This window comes from Melozone crissalis, unplaced genomic scaffold (assembly GCF_028551555.1).
Source record: "Melozone crissalis strain CALT ecotype California unplaced genomic scaffold, PUWL_Pcris_2 ptg000027l_1, whole genome shotgun sequence".
Taxonomy (NCBI): domain Eukaryota; kingdom Metazoa; phylum Chordata; class Aves; order Passeriformes; family Passerellidae; genus Melozone; species Melozone crissalis.
Window position 1 is genome coordinate 30,382,022 of NW_026535805.1, and position 16,253 is coordinate 30,398,274.

Below are 16,253 nucleotides of genomic sequence, written 5' to 3' on the forward strand. Positions count from 1 at the left end.
CGAGTCAATTACTTTTGTCCATTTCACTAATATAATTAAAGAAAAAAACAAACAAAAAAAAATTGCTACAACAGTCTTATTATAGCTAAATCCTACCAAGTTAAAAAATGGTCATAACTCTTTACCGGAATGACTTCTGTTGTCACTTCCTGCTTGCTGAACCTGTAAATAATGACATGTGCAGAAACTCCAGCTATGCACAGCATTCTACTTTCTGGACACCATGAGATGATCTGAATAGCGTATGGATCTTCATCTACTATATCTGTGTTTGGCCTGTCATCTTTATTCCGTGATTTTTCAAATACTTTGGCTGTTTTTAGCTTATAGAGTACTTGCAGCGTTACTAGAACAAAGCAAAGGAGAAAAATCAGTTTTGATCTAAATATATAGCTAATATATTGATACAGCTAATTCTTGAATTGTATCCTTCTCAACTGGAATTTCAATTCTGTGTTAGATTTTTTTGCAACTGTCTACATGCTGATTTCAAACTTCACCAGCATATTGTCTAATCCATGGCCCAAATTACTGCTATAAATACTAATCACAACATTAGGAAAACCTAAATTATAGCATCCTTTCTCCTCTTCCTTATTTCACTGGTTTTACCTGAATCACATTTCCCTAGTTCATCTGTAAGACTGTCCTATTAGAAAGACTCTAAAGTTTTTGAATCAGTATAGAGGATACTTGCAATTTCTCCCTTAATAGGTTTATTTATCTGTTTCAGAAAGAAACTAAGTATCTTTAACAGAATCTCCTTTTGACAGATCTATGCTGAATAGAATTTTTAAGTACACAATCAAGCAGGTTTGGCTTGCCCCCCCTCCTCTCTCCCAGGTTCCACTCCCACTCCAAACCGAAATTAAAGATCTGTAACACTCCCAACAGTCCTCCTCCCAGCTTTTAAACATATACACTGCATCTGCTCCCTCCCACAGCCACACACGCTTTAGCCTTTTGGAAGCTCACCAGTTTTCCACACGTTTTTAAAGACAACTGATGACGATTCCAAGATTGCTTTAAACAGCCTTTAACTACCAAGAGTAAGCTTAGTTCCAACTAGAGCAACTCAAACATCAAACTTTGTGCCATTTCTACTTTGAATTCTTGCTGCATTTTTCACTGTGAGCTGTGTAGAATATCAGAAGTAATTGGCCCTTTAACTGAAGAGAAAAAATCTAAAACTGCACAGGAAAAATCTCTACTGAAAACACTTACTTGCTGATGCATCCCAAAATTTAATTGATCCATCAGCATGCCTATGAAATATAAAAAAAAAATTAGATGATGAAATGATTAGTTGGAGTGCTCGACCTCTATGGGAAAGTACACCATTAACATTCTATTGTTATTAGTCTGTTTAGTGACACTTTATTTTCACAATTTGTTAAAAGCTGATATTTTACCAACATGTGCTCCAATTACTTTGGACAGAAGAGACTAGAAAAACATTTGAAAGGAAATTTCCTGATGATCCCACTGTAACATATTCATTTACCATTTTAAATACTGAGGCATACCTTACCATGCACTGCTTTTTGAAAGATGCCCTATATTAGGAGCAACACTTGTAAAGAAGATGCCTAAATATACAGTATCCCACTGTTAATGAGTCACCTAACTTGTTTATTTAGCCTTGAGTTTGAGAATCAGATGACTATATTTTTTCATGACTGTCTCAAAGTCTCTGCAATGTGTAGTACAAGGTGACAGTAATCCTGATTAGGGCTAATGAGCTGTTCTAAAACCACTTTAGTAGTCCTCTCACTTTCAGTGATTCACTGCACAGTTATAAATTAAATTTCACTTATGTTCCTTACAGTAAGGAACTGTCTAGTCCTGGTAAGGAACTGTCCTTACAGTAGTAAGGAACTACAGAAAGATCAGTCTCAAAATGATCAGATTTAAGTATTTGCTTGTCCTTTTTGAGATAAAAAATTGGCTTCTCTTTGAGAACTGAGCTCAATAACTACTTAATGGACCTACCATGCTTTAAAACAGTACTCAGCTATTTTCCAAAAATCAAATACTAAAAGGTAATTTTGATCCAAGATGTCCTGCAATCACAATAAATAAACGAAATAATAATAACAACAACAACAACAATAATAATAATAGTGTTGCCTGTGAAACACCTGCTATCAATCTCTTATAACCTTCCCTTCCACATTCTGCTTTACTTTCTCAGTAACACGTCAAGGAGATTATGCCAAGGAAATGTCTGGTGATCATAGTTTCATGAATCTCTCAAACCACTCATACAAAACAATATTTTACAAGAGAAACAAAACACTCCCACTTCTAGTTAATGAGCTAAGTTATTAGTTGACTATGGTGTCACTTACCCTGTAATAATGATCTCTGAATAGCTCTGAGTGATCACACCCCAGTTGCCTCCACTGATAGGCCATTCCTGGAAGATTAACAAATACACTGAGGAAGAAAATATCATACAGTGCAAAGTTAAGGCAAATTACTGCAGATCCTCCCCAGACATTAGCCACACATATCCTCCCCTGCTATTAGTCACTGTCAAAGGCAGGCTAAGTCAGGTGTAGCTTTGGTCTTAGTATGGCCACTCCTGATATTCAGAGCTTCTGGTTGTCAGTATTTTAAAATAAAAACGTGTAGTAGATGTTGTACCTTCTTGCTGTAACCTTGACGCTTCTGTCGAGCACCAACTGAATAGAGTGCAGGTATGAGATCCACAGGACAGTCAGCAAAATATTCACAACAGGTAACCGGAGACTCATGTATAGTCAAAGGATAGGGATTCTCAAAGATAGGATACCTTTAAAAGAAGAAAGAGGCTAACTGTTAATCTAGGGAAAACTTTTTTTTAAAGTGCAGAACACAAGTAAAATGCTAAGGACTAAGCTGGCATTCTTTTTGTACAGAGAAAAATACATGCATATCAAATTAGATCATGAACAAATACACTAGACAGCTTTACTGCTCATCCAGTACACTATAAAGATAGCGTAGTTCTCCAGATGGAATCTAAAGTTTGTACAGTTTTTAGAGTTTTTCTAAAACATTACTATTCCCTGTCATTTTATATTTTCAAAAGTGTACTAATTTAGTGGCCTGTGGAAAAAATTAAGCTGCCAAGTCTCAGTTGTGGTAACATGGAACTACAAATTTATTTCTAACTCTTCAGTCTATTTTTCTAGCATAGAAGAAGGAAGACTCCCATCTCACTTGGTATTAGCACACTGTACTAAAACAGAAAGTTGTCCAGCATTTTGCATGGACAAATTTTGTTTAATCCACTTGCAACTCCAAGATCACTTTCTGAAAATTACAAATAGGAATACTCAATTATGAGTTAGAAGAACATACACACCACTACCTCCATCTGAAAAGTGACAGAGGCTTAATGAGGAAAAAGGCCAATCGTACTAACAGAGGTAAATATATCTGTGTTCAAAGAACATTTATCTCCAGAGAAAAGCATGCTATATGTTCTTTTCCCTTTTTTATCTCCCCTTTTTTGGTGGAGGTGAAAAGACACAGCTTCTCAACCCATCTCAAGGAAAAATTAACAACAACAGATGAAAACATCCTGTGCATCAGGAACTTTATACAGGGCTATATGGAAAGCTACAAATATATTTTAAAAATTACACTCAGAAGAGGCTTAACTTTAACAAAATGTGACAAATCCCGGAGACAAGGTAAAAGGAAGCCTGTAGATTTTTTTGGTATTAATTTTATTTCTTTTTCAGGTGTCAAAAACCTAATAGTTTGCAAGTCAACCATAACAAAGACCACTGCAAAAACATAAACTGCTGAAAATCTTTTAGCATGAAATAGAATAAGCTTTAACATTACTTCAAATTTCAGGCACTTCAAACTAAATATGAATGTTGACACTTCACACTATTGGTATATCAGAATCAAGTTTTGAATACAGCATACGGCCATGTAACATTTGGAAAACCTAAATGAAATTGCTAAATAGCTGCAGAGATACCAGGACAAAACTTGATCTTAAAAATTCCATAGAGTTTTTATTATCTAAGGTGTCACCATTGACTTTGAGGACAAATATTTACAGGATTTTGTTTTGCCTTAGAAGGATGTTCTTCACAAGAATTTTTCTCCATTGACCATTGGAGATTTTTAATCAGGAACAGTACCAAGGTCTTAGCTAGCTCCTCTGCTCCTGATCCCTTAACAGTTAGTAGTTATTGTCCACACAAATTTCAATACCCTTCATAAAAATATTTTGTAGTGTTTAGAATTTTTAATCACCACTAATAATAGTGTATGGACTACTCCATGGACAAAGCAATAAGAGACTCATGATGTTTTAGGCAGGTATTATTTGTGAATACTGCAGTAGCATACTCCTTTTAAGCAATTTCTTACCCCAGATGTAAACCAGACAGTAGATGTTATCATGCAAATTTTATATATATGATATTATTGCATCAGTATGGAGTTACTTTAAGCAATACAGGTAGCAATTTATTTGGCAATAAGATCAGCAAATATTTAAGTGATGACAACAGCCAAAATTACTTGGGTTATCTGATCAGTTCTCCCTGCTGCCTTCCTCAAAACTGCAAGATCCCCAAAACTTCAAACTTCTTCAAACTCCTGATGTATTAGGTTAGACTAAAAAGCTATAAAGCAGAACAGTAGGCTGATCACTGGAGCCAATGATTAAAAATGAAAGATGAAAATTAAAAGATTAAGAAGATTCTTACCCATTTTGTGCAAGGTCAATCAGTACTAAGTCTTTTTCTAGGAGAACAACTACAGCATATGGTTCCTGAAAGTCTGAAAACAACAAAAGGTTACCTATTGGTAAATGGAGCCCATGCAAGCACAGCCTCAAGAATGGAATCAGTGCTTGCACTCTGGCAGCTGAGATTACGAAGTCACTTAGATTACTACAATTTTTGAAGATATTTTATACACGCAGACTTCTCAATCATCCAAGGTAAATTTGGAAAACTCATGTTCTTTTATTCAATATTCTCAACAGTTCAAATAACAGAAAAAGGAGCATGCAGAGTAAATTCTATAAGCAGGTTATATGAGTGAAAGAGCCAACTTCTGAGTAACATCCTCCCATCCCTGAACTACTTTTGCTTATATTCAGTGGAGTTTAACTTTTACTTGCTCACAAAAGACAGCTGACTTGATAGTAAAATAAGAAACTTGAAAGAGTTTTCAAAGTTTAAATTGCCCTCTTTCAGCCAGATCTCAAATTCCAAGCTAAGTAGTTTAATATACTCTGATGGTAGCTGACAGCTAAAACCATTGGAATCATCAGCAATATAATACTATTCATCTGAAATAACTACCTAAACTACGGTAAGAAATCCCCTGCTGTAAAAGAGAGATTACAGGTTAGTTTGAAATCCATCTAAATATGGGAATAATAAAGCCACTAAAACTTTAAAATAATACAAAAATGCTCCTCATGGTTTAGCACTGATGCAAAGGCCTTATGTGCCCAAATATGCAGAGATGCACACATCTGCTCCAGTAACTACAGCTTAAAGTTGTAATGCTTTCGGTCTGCACATGCTTTTGGGATTAAAAAGAAAAAAACATGCTATGAGTAATTGGCTTTTTTCTAGACACAAAACTGGCTTTATAATGAACTATTCTATTCATGTTTTGGCAAGTAAAACACATTTCAGACAACAGGAATAACAGATGCTGCTGCTGCAGTCTGATCCCCAGAGATAAAACAGAAAGACAATAGTAAAGAGTATTCTGATGGGATAAAACTCCAACGATAAGAAGTCAAGGTACAGAGAAAAATCTTTACAGAACCTACCATTAGGATATGGAGTTTCACACAGGGTTAGAAAATCAACGATAGAATAATCCATTTCTAGCACAGCAGTACTTTTCCCATGCATGACTGTTAAACAGGGTCTTCTTCCTACAGTGTCATATGACAAGCCTCCTGAGAGAATGATGAAAGGCTCCCTGGAATAAAGCAGAAGCATTGAGGATCAAGTCAGGATAACACACTAAAAGAGGTTGGGCAGGTTTTGCAACCTTATGATAAAATTCAATGAAATATCATTAAGCAGAGATGGAGTAAAAATAATGCAAACCAGCTCTCATGAAATATACAGCTTGGGTATGTATTTCAAATCTTACTCTAACTCTTGTTTAAGTCAAACATCTCCCCCAAACATTTTGTTGACTTAACCAATCTTTATAACTTCTTGGCAAGATGAGATTTTTTTTTTTAAATTGTACTAATTTAAAGTTGCTTCCTTTCTACTGAGCTGCAGATTCAGATTTGCCAACAGTCCCATTTTCCCATAACATAAAACACCCCAGCAAAATCAGGAAGAAACAGTCCCATTTACTTGCTGTACAGTAATATGACTGTCTTGGAGATGCAACCAACTGCTGGGTAGGCTTTAAAGACATAACATCTGTTCAGTAACTTCACACATTTACTCTAGATGTTTTATCTCTTTTTCCCCCACCACCATGCACAAAATTCAAGACACTACTTTGTCATTCTTTATTCTCACTGCAAAATCAAATAGCCAAGTAGAGCAAAGAAGAGATATTTCTTCTAGTCTTGAAAAGGGTTTAGAAGCTTCCCTTGAAACTTTTTTGAAAAGCCTTTGCTGAAACATGTTTAAATACATCCAAATATTCCCAATATGCACATAATTTAGGGTTTACTATTTCATTTATTAAAAAACAAGATGAAGTAAATATGTTCATTTTACCAGGTATTTTCTTATTTCCTGATTGCTAAGAATCACTCATTTTAATACTGCTTATGCTTGAAATAGGACATAATCCTTTTGAGAGAGTAAACTCACTGTAAGTACACAGCTTACATAAATGTTACCCATTACTGACTATTGCCTGAAATTTCACATTATATTTCTGAAGGAAAAATAGGCACTTTGCATATCTATCAGTTGCCTCTGATCTACTTTGATGCTCACTTTCAGTAGAAGTTCTACCGTTCATTTGCATCTTCCTTGGAAATAGCTAGTGTATCTGTACCTGGAGAAAATTTATACAGGAAAAAAAACCCCTCCCTGATATATTGTAAAAAGAGAGGAAACCTTTTTTTTTAAATATCCTTTCCTACAATACTATCTTTTTCATACTGTCTAAATGGCTTTCCATAGTTGGCATTTGAAACACAAAGTGAGACTAGATATGTCAGAATTCTTGAAAACTGTATATTAAGGTTTGGTTTATGCTGCAGTTTGTGAGTTTAAGACTTGGCTGAGATCTACTCTGTGTTTGTAGCACTGAAGGCAGAGCAGATGAGATAAGCCTTCAGCTTCTACAAGTATTTCACAATCTGCTTGATCTTCCAGAAGACCTATGACCCAAGATTTGATAGGATCAAGGAGCACTGCTGGCTGAGGAAGAGACCTCAAAGGAATGGCCATAAATCAGACCATGGGTCCATCAAGTTCAATATCCTGCCTCCAACAGTAGCCCAGAGTGTATCTCTAGAAGAGGATTAAGTTTTCTCTGAGTATTCATTTAATCTCAGTTTTTCATATTGAAACTTCACACAATTTTTATGGTCAGGTCCTTGAAGAAATTTCAAGAAAATTATACACTTGAACTTAGTCTGGTATTTTTCAGGATGTTAGTGAATAGAAAAATGCTGGTGAGGTCTCATTGTGTTTGAATGATTTACTGCAGTATTTTTTTGTCCATAGAAATCGTTAGGTTTTTGAAACAATAATGCTGCCAGGACAATTTGTAGCAATTATCATATTTGCAGATTCACTGGGATCAACTGACATTAACAAAGTAACAAATTTCAATTTTTAATTTTCATATATCACAGTGACAATTGTATGTCAGCTTCTCCAGGTTTTATTTCTCAAGGTAATCAAACTGCTTTGGGCAGGCTTGCCAGAGACAGTATCCTTTAGATGCAAGGAATGGAAGAGCTAAGAATAGAGCACACTGATCTGTCACACAGATTTTTCACAAATGACTCAAAGATTAAACCTGACTTGAGTCTGCCAGAAAGACCACTAAAAGTTTGTGTATGAATTCTTCATATTTTCATGAAACCATGGATTTACCACAAACACAAACTGTGCATTTTCTAATTAAAATGTTGCCCTTCAGCTGCGATACATATTAAAAGGTTAGTGCACATCAATTAGAAATACATAGTTTGAAATAAAAATGTAGATTTGTACTTTGTATAATAGATGAGACTTATTCAGCTTTGGGAATTGCATTTTACCTACCAGAAACAATGGAAGACATTTTAAAAAACTCAGGATTCAGATCTTAGAGAATTGCTTTGTAGCATTTTTAATAGCAATTTATAGCAGCTGCTCATGCAGAGATTCTTTGAAACAGTTCAGCTTCAACAGGTTTGCAAGTAATCCCCTTACAAGAATTTCCTCATCAGTGAAATATGTAAAATCACTTGGAGAATACTATAAGAAATTGATTATAAAAGGGGGCAACAGGTCATTGACAAAAAAATTCAGAAAACACAGGATTAGGTCTTGCAATGTATGAATACATAGTACAATTGAGAGTTGAGTGGCTCACAACCCAGTAGGGTGTTTCTGTTCAATTTTAGAAGTAAACTATAAAATGTGAGCCAGCTTCTGACAATCCAGATGTGAGAGAGAATGGTATAAAGAGAAATCAGGCCATTGGTACCATCTGGCTTACTTTTCAAACCCTGAATGAATCTGTGGAGAAGTTAATCCTAGTATGAAGATGGAAAAGACTTCAAGAGTTAGCTTACCTTAATACTTGAAGCCCTGAAGTAGTAGTGAAGATAAAACTATTAATTTAATTTGGGAAGTGTGATTTTCAACTAATAAGCTGGCACAAGAAAATAGCAGTATTCAAACTAAATGAACAGATTATCAGCTTTTACTTGGTGGGAGGTCCCATCACTAATGTAACCTCGGTATCCCCATTACACACAATCATCTCGCTAGAGATGACTCAGTCAGTCAATGAGAGCTGCATCAGCTACCAAGACAAAATACTTCTGAATTATATTTTACATGGAGACTTTGGAGCTCTTAATTTCTATTAGACACTGGCAATTTTACCATAATGCTAATATCAACCAGAGTATTTTACCATAATGCTAATATCAACCAGAGTAAATACAGGGCTCTGATCTTGCACACGTGGAAAGTGGTGTCAGCAAGGACGGAATATGGAGGGGGAGAGAATTGCACAAGGAAGCTTGAGAGTGCCTCTAGAAGAAAAAGTACATATAAAAGCGATATGGGAACCAGAAAGCGTGAAAGGTAAGCTACCTTCGAAATTCAGTGCTTCTGAAAAGGATGAAGTATTTTAGATGAAGAGTGGCTGCAGTACAGTGACATTATGCTCTGAGATTGCCAAATGATGTCACTTTGCACAAGGAATATACGAAGAATGTACTTTTTCCATCCCTTATTCATCAATAGTAACCTTTCTCCCAGAAATAAAGCTACAGACACACTCTTGTTGTAGCCTAAGTTACTTTGGCTCCGGACACTTCACTTTTTGCACTATTTGCAAAAACCTAAAAACCAAACCGACCAAACAAAAAGCAACAGAAAACTCCACAAAGTTAGCAAGTAAATAGGTAGCCAATAAAGCCCAGGAAAAGCCTCATGTCCTTCTTTTGTCCTGACCCCAGTTTTACAATATGAAAAACGAAATGCAGGAAAAAAAAACTGAGGAGGAATTAAAAAGAGCTGCAACAGTAAAAAGAATAGTGGCTGTAGCCCTTAATATAGGGTACTCAAAGATTATGGTCCTTCCTTTTGCATGGTTCTGAACCACTTTTCCCAAAACCAGCTTACTAGAATTAGAAGCAGTAACCCACTTCAGAGCATATCAATGAAATGTTTTCCACTGGAGGAAATACTAAAACAGACATAGATCTTTGAGCACTCGGGATAGGCAAGGGAGAAACAAAAAAGCGTTGATAGAAAGATGTTCAAAATAGAGCATGGAAATAGTGAACATTTTTTCCTAATAAAGATTTGAAATATAACTTAAATAAGCAATAAACAGTATCTCTTAAATGTAAGCTTTTTTACTTTGTTCTGATTCCTTCCGGGTTTTTTATGATTTGGTTTTTAAGAACAGCTATCATGAACTGCCATAGAAAAAAGTTTATTTGATATGTTTCTTATGTTGGTTCAGTAGCCTGAAAAATTTTGTCCTGTCCAGAAACGATTCTCTTCTGTACTACAGAAATCAAACCATTAATAAGAAATGACAGCACTTTAGATAAAAATTAAAATCTTGCTCATAATAAACAATTTCAAATGATAAATAGAAAATCTATCAAAAATTCAGGCATTAAAAGGTAGTTCTGTCTTGCCTTAAAATTCTTGTAAGATTACAAGAGAAACTGAAAATTGAGTACAAACTGAAGTACACATAGCAATAAATGAAAGCAGATTTCCAGTGCACTGCTTCTCTACAACAATACAGACCAGTGCAGTTTTGCTTGTTGCAGTTTTTTTTCCCCCCTCTCTTACTTAAAGGAAGGGTTATCAATAATTATAGATTTAATAGTACACTGAAGATAGAAAACAATTGTACAAAATTGTAGATTTAATAGTACACTGAAGATAAAACAAAAAAAAAGATAGAGAGAAGAGTAAATTGAAATGTATCAAAACATTCAGTTTGGATAAACACCAGAAAGTGAAAGGCGCAACAGAAAAAAAAAGCCAAACCAGGAAAAAGTAGCTACCCCAAACTATCAAGAATTATTAGAAATTATGCTACAATAAACTCCTCCTTATACTATGTGAAAAGTCAGGTAGTTTTCACATTGTAATACTATGTCACAGAACAAGCTCCAAAGTAATTGTATCTTTCAGAATGACTATTCAGAATAAAAGAAGGCTTTTGATTGCAGAAATTGTAACTTGCTGAAAATGAGATTTTTTTTATTATCTCTCTTTAAATAAGATTTTGATATTTCAGTTGAGAATGGATTATGCAGACAGATGTAGACTTTTGCAAGTAAAATACACTTTCCAGATGATGATAGATTTTTATAAAACTGGGAGCCAGCGACAGTTTTAAGTTTCTATTTACCTCATTTTTAGCAGAAGAAAATAACACCTAAAGCCAGTGATATTATGAGTATATAAACACAATACTGCACTGTATCATTTAATAAACAATCTTCTACAGATTTGAATGCCTGAAAAGCAAATAAAAATGGTACACAAACCCCCCCAAATACAAAAGAAAGCAAACAAACAAGAAATCAGCTTTTGCAAATAGCTGAACAGATTTCCATGTATATTTTATCTTAATATTGCACTTTTTACTCAAACACTTTGGAAACACAAATAAAAGAAATTCCACACAGTTCAGAAAATCCATCCACCCTCGCTGCAATCTGGGTAACAAAACATGCTACCTTATAGATCCTATAATTGCATCTGAGCCTCTTGTTGCAATTACTGCTTTGTTGCATTCTCAATATGCATAATTGGGCATATTTCACGGCATAGAAAAACTACATGTACTAGAAAAACTCCTGTTAATAACATTTTAGGGGGAGGAACATGTATTCAAAATTAAGAATATTCAATTTGGGATACTATTTGTCAAAGTTCAATTTATCATGTCTGTATTTTGGTGTCTTCTTTGCATCATCAGCCTTTTTTTCTTCAGAACTCTCAAAAAACTGAGCAAAAACGCATACAAGTTTTAGTAGCATGAAAGAAGAGTGTAGATAATGAATTAGCAGCATCGTTGGTTTGTATACAGTAATTCATTCACACAAATTTCTGTATTTCATTCATCAATATCTGATTTATTAAAGCTAAAACAAAGCTGTACCATCAGAAGATGCACCCCAACAACAGGGAAACAAAGTCCATTCCCAGAGTGTTGCACTGTTACATTTGCTCATTTTGCATACAAAACAATTCTTACCCAGCTCTAGTTGTTTTATATTCCACCTTAAGGATAGGTTTACAGGGTTCTGGCTTCTTTCCATCCTTCAGCTGCTTTCCTAAAGTAAATTATTTTCCTGTGTTAATCTTGCAGTTCCATAACATTATGGCAAGTAATGAAATTCACTGTGCAGCTTGAGAAGTATAAAATTCACACAACATATATTCAACAACTTTGACAGTAATAGAGTATGCCTTGGAATAATATAATTAAACATTTCTTAAAGCTCTCAACACAGCAACTTTGAAGGTTTAGGAAAAAGAGCAACTCTAAACCTGACTGCTGTAGAAAATTTGTTTTCAAACATATAATCCTCCCCTAAAGTGCTGTTTTAAGTGGCACTAGGAGATTTAAAATTTATGTTGTGCCTACTCTTTTGCAATTAAAATTGGTCAGCTTACAAGCAAAGTGAGGTTTACCCTAAGTATTGTCCTTAAGGGCTAAGACTTCAATTGAGCATGAAAAGCCCATTCTCTCATAATTATCCTTACTGATACATCCACACTTGAAAATCCTAAGTAAATAAGTTGCAAAGACATGAAATAGAGACATGCACATCATGTAAGCCTGGCATTTGTGTACAACTTACTAGAAGAGCAGCAGTATACTTCACAGAAGAACAACATGTAATGATAATTTCATAGATTAACATTAATGCAAGACCTCTCAGAAGTGGGAACATCTTACTAGATGCTATTCTTGTTCTGTTACAAACCCTCCCAAAAATTTATGTGGTAATCTACACATTTATACATAAAACAGGTACTTGCTTATATGTATTTTAAACAATCTATGGGATTCTGATATAACAAAAAGCATGTCCTGCAAAATATGCATTCGTTAACTCTGAGATCAGTGCCATTGTCTAAAAGACAAGCTTTAAGTTTAGAGAATTAGAGAAAGCTGTACTGATTTGGATTCTTATTTCATAAAGATTTTTTTTTTCAAGTGAAATCTATGAGAAACTGGCACGACTGAGAAAGATTTTTACTGCATTGCAAGTACACTTTTAATACTTGTTTTTTGCAAAACACAGTTCTATTAAAAACAAGTTCTCTGTGTTTTAAGAGCTGTCAAGTGCATTGGGTATTCATTTTCACCTTACCATGTGGAGTGATTGTCTGGAATGGTTTGGTAGGAGATTTTACATTCCATATAGTCAAGGTACCATCTGAGTGACTACAAATGAATTGTTTGCCTTCATGATGCCAAGCCACAGAGTGGATAGCCTATGCAAGAGAAAGCAGAACAACATAAGCTGTGTATCTTATTATCATTTTCTTCTTATACCTTCCTCAATGACATTAAACAGAAAATGCCAATTAGAAAAATTACTAATTAAATAATACCTATCCTATTATGTCTTAATTTACCCACGTCAAGTTTTCCAAGTTTTTTTTTTTACATAAGTAGTACTTTCAGACACACTTTACCCATCAAAAATACTGTCTTCTCTGTTTAGGGCGAACCCACCCTCCTCAGCAGAGTACTGAAGTATTCTCCCATAAAGGGTAGCATGAAGACAATAACTGCAAGCACTTATTTAAGCTTTGCTAACCAAAATTTTTCAGTATTGGGAAAAACATATTGTCCAGACAAAAAATATGGGATGAGACTATTAAGTTCAAGTATTACATATTGTTTTGAGATGTTTATGTGAATGTGCACAAGAGGCAAGCATTAGGTCAAAACTTCCATAAAACAGAAATTGAAGTAACAAGATTTTTTTGAAATTATGATGATGAAAGCAAAGTATTAGCCTGGTCGCTCTAATATTGCAATGGCAGCTTTGAGATGCAGTAAAGCACAAGAATCTACTAGTAAATCTTTCCATAAATACAAAATCATCTCTAGATTCCTAAAATTAGGAATGGAATGATTACACCATGCCACATAAAAGCTACAGAAAACAGCTAAATAAATGAAATCTAGTTGCTGCCTTCAGGCAAGAGGAAAGTAAACAATGATGCAAAGAATACAAATAAGGCAAAAATATTGACTAGCAAGAAAGGATTGGTGCCATTTCTGCTTCCAGCACTTCTGTTAGTATGTGGAAACATGATGGAACCATTAAGTGATATTCAAAGGAATTTTAGTTATAGCAAGAAAGTATCAGTACATAATGAAACCTTAATGCATTTCTCTACTATCCAGAAGGTGCAAAAGGAACTGTTAACTGCAAGACATATGGAACTTTGGTATTACTGAAAAGCTAGATTTTGTAATGAAGACATTACTAAGCTAGAAAAGCAGGTGCTGAATGAGTGAAAACTGATGGACTTTACCCTCAGTGGGTACCTTCAGTAGTGATTCTGTCTGTAAGAAGGGCTTACACTCACTCCAGCTCTGCAGGGGCCTTGGGATTTCCTCTGTGAGGAAACCTGGGTGTGTGAGCAGTAGAGAAATGTGACCAGCAATGACAACCTAAGCAGTAATTACTGGGTGAAGAGCATATCTCAGGACAGATCCAAGTGAGCTTTGCTCAACCTGATTATACACAAATCAGGTCTTCATATTTCATGAAGTTATACAGAGAGACAAGACAGGTTCCAGCAAACTGAATGGGAGAATCCAGAGCTTAAATGATAGAGGAAAATGGCTATGCTGCATGAGTCTAGAGTCTCCAATAAAAATTTCCCTCATATAGACTAATATAACATCTGGACATATGTAAACTACATATTAAGTTTAGCATTTCTTTGTGAAATTTAATATTGCTCCCTATGTATTGTGGAATCACTATAGATTTTTTTAAGACAGATTTTGTGTATCAGTATGACATTTACACATGTAGCTCAGAAACAAACCTACATGCCTCACATGATGTGTCCTACTATCAAAGTGAAATTCTCTTGCTCATTCTGCCTGTCAAATAAATTTTTATATAGCAAAAACTGGTATAATAAAAGAAATCTTGCATAAATACTGAGTTTTTATTTACCAACATCATACCAAATAAAGCAAAGGGTCAACAATTTTGAGCATGCAGACTCAGTAAAGAGAAGGCTGCATTTAAAAAAGCTCATCACTGACAAAATAAATGTCTACAGCAGGCTTAGCAATACAATATAATCAGTACATTTTACATAATCTTCCATATGAAGTCTAACCTTGACAACAGTAGGTAGCCCATCTTGTAAATGAAACAGTTTGATTCACATCTATGTAGAAATAGGTCTTAAGAACTATTTCTACAGTAGGAGAGCAAGTTTCACAAAAGGAAGCAAGAATAAATCTGAGAAATTATCACTTCCTTTCTTGAAAAATATGTCAAGAGAAGGGAAATGCAACAACTTGTTACTCTTGAAACAGCATTAATGCTTAAGAAGATAAAAAGATCTGAGCACAAAGGAGAAGAATGACTGCTCTCACTTTCTGCAAGGAACATGGAGGTTAAAAAAAAAAACCTCTGAAAGAGAACAATGAGCCTTTTGGCTTTATGGCTATTTACTGCCTAGTTTTAGTCTCTTTAGTTTTAGAGTCACTTGTTATATTTAGTAATGCAGCTAAATATTTTTTTAAATGTAACTGAAATATATGCTTTATGTTTTTTAAAATAATCCAACTAACAACTCTGTGGGCTGGGTATGATAAACTTTTGCATAGAGCAATATCCTTTGCAATCACACAATTCACAAATTCTTGTAAGCTTAAAAAATAAAAACCAACTTCATAAGTAGCTCCAGCACTATCTCAAGGTACACAACAAGCTGGCCTACTGACAAGAAAGTTATAATGAAAAGAGTGTAATAATCTCAAGTAGTACTAGTTAGCTGATAGCACTAGCAAGAATCTCAATCACCAAAACAAAGCTGATATCTGAAAAATCATCTCTATACAGAAGAGCAAAGAAGTTTTAACATTTTCCAGAGTTAATATTAGTGCTGGAATCTGGACGAATGCATAAAATAGAAAAATGAAGCAGAATCCACTGAGTCTGCAAAACAAATCCTCTAAGACACTAAAGAGCCACTAGGAGTAGTTTATTTCTATTCTAATATTTTACACTAAACTTACTGATGCACAATAAAATAATTATGTTTTAATCTTAATTCTCACCATGATTAAAGCTTCCCGTTTTCTTTTTGGTACCATAATGCAGCAGTATGCTTGTATCAGCTGGTGCAGATTTAACTGTGTCACAAATAATTTCTGGTCAGATGGGACCAGAAAGTAACCCCTTATAACAAGATCATACCCAAGTACCACAGATGATTGTTGTTATATTTTAGGCATTTGTATCCATTATTGGAGTTGTCTGCACAGGTAAACCGAGTCCTGACCTAAATTTCATTCTGAGTCCTCCCATT

At 34.8% G+C, this 16,253-nt stretch overlaps 1 protein-coding gene across 5 annotated transcripts in view; it reads right to left on the reverse strand.

Annotated features, from left to right (window-relative positions):
- Positions 1-16,253, reverse strand: part of STXBP5 (syntaxin binding protein 5) — a 105,294-nt gene that overhangs the window by 40,116 nt on the left and 48,925 nt on the right. For all 5 annotated transcript variants that reach the window (XM_054280652.1, XM_054280650.1, XM_054280651.1 and 2 more), the window contains exons 8-15: positions 13,049-13,172; positions 11,923-12,001; positions 5,807-5,961; positions 4,722-4,794; positions 2,650-2,797; positions 2,352-2,419; positions 1,225-1,265; positions 126-346 (exon numbers count right to left, since the gene is read on the reverse strand). In XM_054280652.1, coding sequence (XP_054136627.1) covers positions 126-346; positions 1,225-1,265; positions 2,352-2,419; positions 2,650-2,797; positions 4,722-4,794; positions 5,807-5,961; positions 11,923-12,001; positions 13,049-13,172 — 909 coding nt within the window. The remainder of the gene's footprint in view (positions 1-125; positions 347-1,224; positions 1,266-2,351; positions 2,420-2,649; positions 2,798-4,721; positions 4,795-5,806; positions 5,962-11,922; positions 12,002-13,048; positions 13,173-16,253) is intronic.